At 38.9% G+C, this 3,008-nt stretch overlaps 1 protein-coding gene across 1 annotated transcript; it reads left to right on the top strand.

The window, feature by feature from the left end:
- The first annotated feature begins 352 nt into the window (after positions 1-352).
- On the top strand, positions 353-1,937 carry LOC114710005 (E3 ubiquitin-protein ligase PPP1R11-like). Its single transcript, XM_028894035.2, has 2 exons — positions 353-561; positions 1,414-1,937. Exons 1-2 carry the CDS (start codon positions 558-560, stop codon positions 1,833-1,835), a joined length of 426 nt encoding a protein of 141 aa, XP_028749868.1. The 5' UTR covers positions 353-557; the 3' UTR covers positions 1,836-1,937.
- Positions 1,938-3,008: the final 1,071 nt, after the last annotated feature.

Genomic DNA, 3,008 nt, shown 5'->3' with positions numbered 1-3,008 from the left:
AATATGGTGGGCATGGATTTTAGACTTTATGGGTTGGAACTGGGGATATATAATCTTAAGAAGTTGATTAAACATGGAAAGGGCACCTGTGAAAGAGAAATAGGAGAAAGCAATGGAGGGTGGGCACAGTGAAAATAAGTGATATATTTAAACAAAAACAGCATTATGAAACCCATTGTTTTGTTTAATAAGTATACACTGATAAAACATTTTCTTAAGAAATTCTGACACAGCTTTAACAGATCCACATGGTATATGAAATTCTCAGGCCTTGCCAAGTACTGACAGGAATTGAAATGACTGCTAAGGCTGTGATTTTTTTTAAAGAGATCTGGTCCCTTATGAAACAAACATGCATGAGGTAAACTATTTTTTAAGTCAATCAGTAGGTAGAATAGTCAAAATCAGGTCTCTTAGGAGATAGAACATTCCATCTGTGTCTTTTAGTTGTCATGGAGACAGGCACAACAAAGCAATAGCAAAGCTGGTCTCCTAAGGATGTCTGCTGACGGTATTCCTAGATAAGACCGGAAAGACCTGGTGGAGATCTCAATTAAATGGGTATGTATATAAAGTGGGTCATTTAAAAACCAGGGATTTTGGTTTTATAGCTCCAATGGTTTAGACTTGGCTAATTTCCCTGGCTAAGTCTAGTCCTCCTCCTCAGATCTGGTGTTGTCCACATTCTAATTCATGTCCACCCTTAATAACAAGTGATTTTCCCCCTTTAAATGATCAAGTTATTGACAATTGTCTTCCTTCTGTTTATCACCAGTACCAATGTTAGTTAATGTTTAATTACTCATCTATATCATCTATATTACTAACTAAACTCTTACATCTCTAAACTATTTCCTGCCTTCACATTGGTACTTCACTAAAACTTAAGATACACAGTAAATTGTATTCTTTGCCTAATAAATTAATAATTCTAGAAGAATTCCAGTATGAAATTCAGATTCCTGTAGTAGCATGGCACTTGAGTTTCTTTCTAGCCATATCTTTAACCCTCATTAGGACACACAAAGACCATAGGAATACTCAGAGAATCACTTATATAGACAGAAATAAATATTGATCTGTGTGTGTTGGTTATTACTCAAATACAAATCAGAAATTAAGATCTGTGTGGTGATTTCTCTAAGCTAATTTTCACAAAGATATGCATTTTAAAGTATCATTTAATTTTTAATCTGACAGGAGATTGAAGTAGTCTGGCCTAGATTTTCTTTCTTCCACTTCCCTGGTAAACAAACCATTTTCTGTGATTTCAAGACTTGATTTTGAACAAATTAGCAACTAAGAAACAATAGTGAGTTGGGTATCTCATGGGTGGGAATGCTAAGCCAAAAACACATGTAACATTCAATTCTATTTGTAACTCTGATTGGGTTCAAATTTCTATTTCCTCAGATTCCTTCGATACATCAACTCCTCTCCTCTGCCCCGCTTCCAATTCGGCGATGGAAGAGTCAGCATCTAAGTTGACAGAAGCCATTCAGGAGCCCACAGTTGTACTGAAAGATGAGCTCAAAAATAGCAATCTGTCCAAGCCGTTACAGAAGTCAAAGTCCTGCAAGAGAGTTGAGTGGTCAAGTGACACTGTTGACAATGAGCACTTGGGCCGTCGCTCATCCAAATGCTGTGTTTATGAGAAGCCACGTGCCTTTGGTGAGAGCTCATCAGAAAGTGAAAATGAAGATGATGACAATGGTGCTGTACTCTGTGGCCAGGGTCATCAAAAGGGAAGACGCCGTGTTCTTTCAAGTACTGTTGCTAGTACTTCATCTCCCAAGCCTAAAGATCCGTCTGAGTCCCTTCCTTCCCCCCATTAATGGCTAAGCCTCATTTTGCTTCTCCTATCCCTGAACTAGACTGAACCACAGTATGTCCATGTTGCTACTCAGGGATTAAATGCTTTTTGACTCTTTTGTGCACGTATGTGTGTAGTATGTTTAATCTTTGCCCAATGGGGAAAAAAAGTAATAAGGAAGGCAGAGGGTGAAACATGGATCATACAGGGTATTTGTAAGCCCTGGTATGGCATAGTTGCTTGTTAACCATACAGGAATCTAGGTTTTCCAAGATACATCTGCTTACTTTTTTGTCCTCAATTACCTGGACTATCTGTACCTATCTCCTCCTGGTTAGCCCATGGTCATCACATCAAACTCCACAATTTCTCCAAGTCATCACCTTGTCCATACTATATTAGTTACTTTCTTCATAGTTGTGTCAAAATAACTGACAAGAAGCAATTGAAAGATATCATTTTGGCTGACAGTTCTAGGGAATACATTCCATCATATCAGGGAAAATATGGCAACAGAAATGGAAGAAACAGCTGGGCAGTGGTGGGGCACACCTTTAATCCTAGCACTTGGGAGGCAGAGGCAGGGGATTTCTGTGAGTTCAAGGCCAGTCTAGTCTACAAAGCGAGTTCCAGGACAGCAGATAGTTAGGTCTATGCAGTGAAACCTTGTCTCCAAAAACAAACAAACAAACAAAAAAACAAGAAATGGACGAAACAGGAAACTATCTGGTCACATTGCATCTGCATTTACGAAGCAACAGGAGATGAACTGTGATACTCAGTTTGCTTTCTCTTTTTCGTTCAGCCAAGCAGTTAGAATAGGCCTCCCATCTCCATTAACCAAATCAATTAAATCCTCACAGACATGGCCAGAGATTTGTCCTCTCAATGCTTTTAGATCCTGTCAAATTAGAAATCAATATAGACTATCAAAAGTCTAACCCTTGTCAACCTGACACACAAATATGTTACTTAAAGGTATGATTAGTATGTGTTTTTGAGTGTTTTTCTTTCATGTGTGCCTGTGCACCATGCGCATGCAGTGCCCATGTGGGCCAGAAAAGGACATCAGATTTCCTAGAACTGCAGTTACAGACAGTTGTGAACTGCCATTTGGATGCTAGGAATCGAACCTGGGTCCTCTAGAAGAGAAGCTAATGCTTTTAACCAATGAGCCATCTTTTAAGCCCTACAA

The sequence above is a fragment of the Peromyscus leucopus genome, chromosome X (genome assembly GCF_004664715.2).
Source record: "Peromyscus leucopus breed LL Stock chromosome X, UCI_PerLeu_2.1, whole genome shotgun sequence".
Classification (NCBI taxonomy): Eukaryota; Metazoa; Chordata; class Mammalia; order Rodentia; family Cricetidae; genus Peromyscus; species Peromyscus leucopus.
This window is presented reverse-complemented; position numbering and strand designations above follow the sequence as displayed.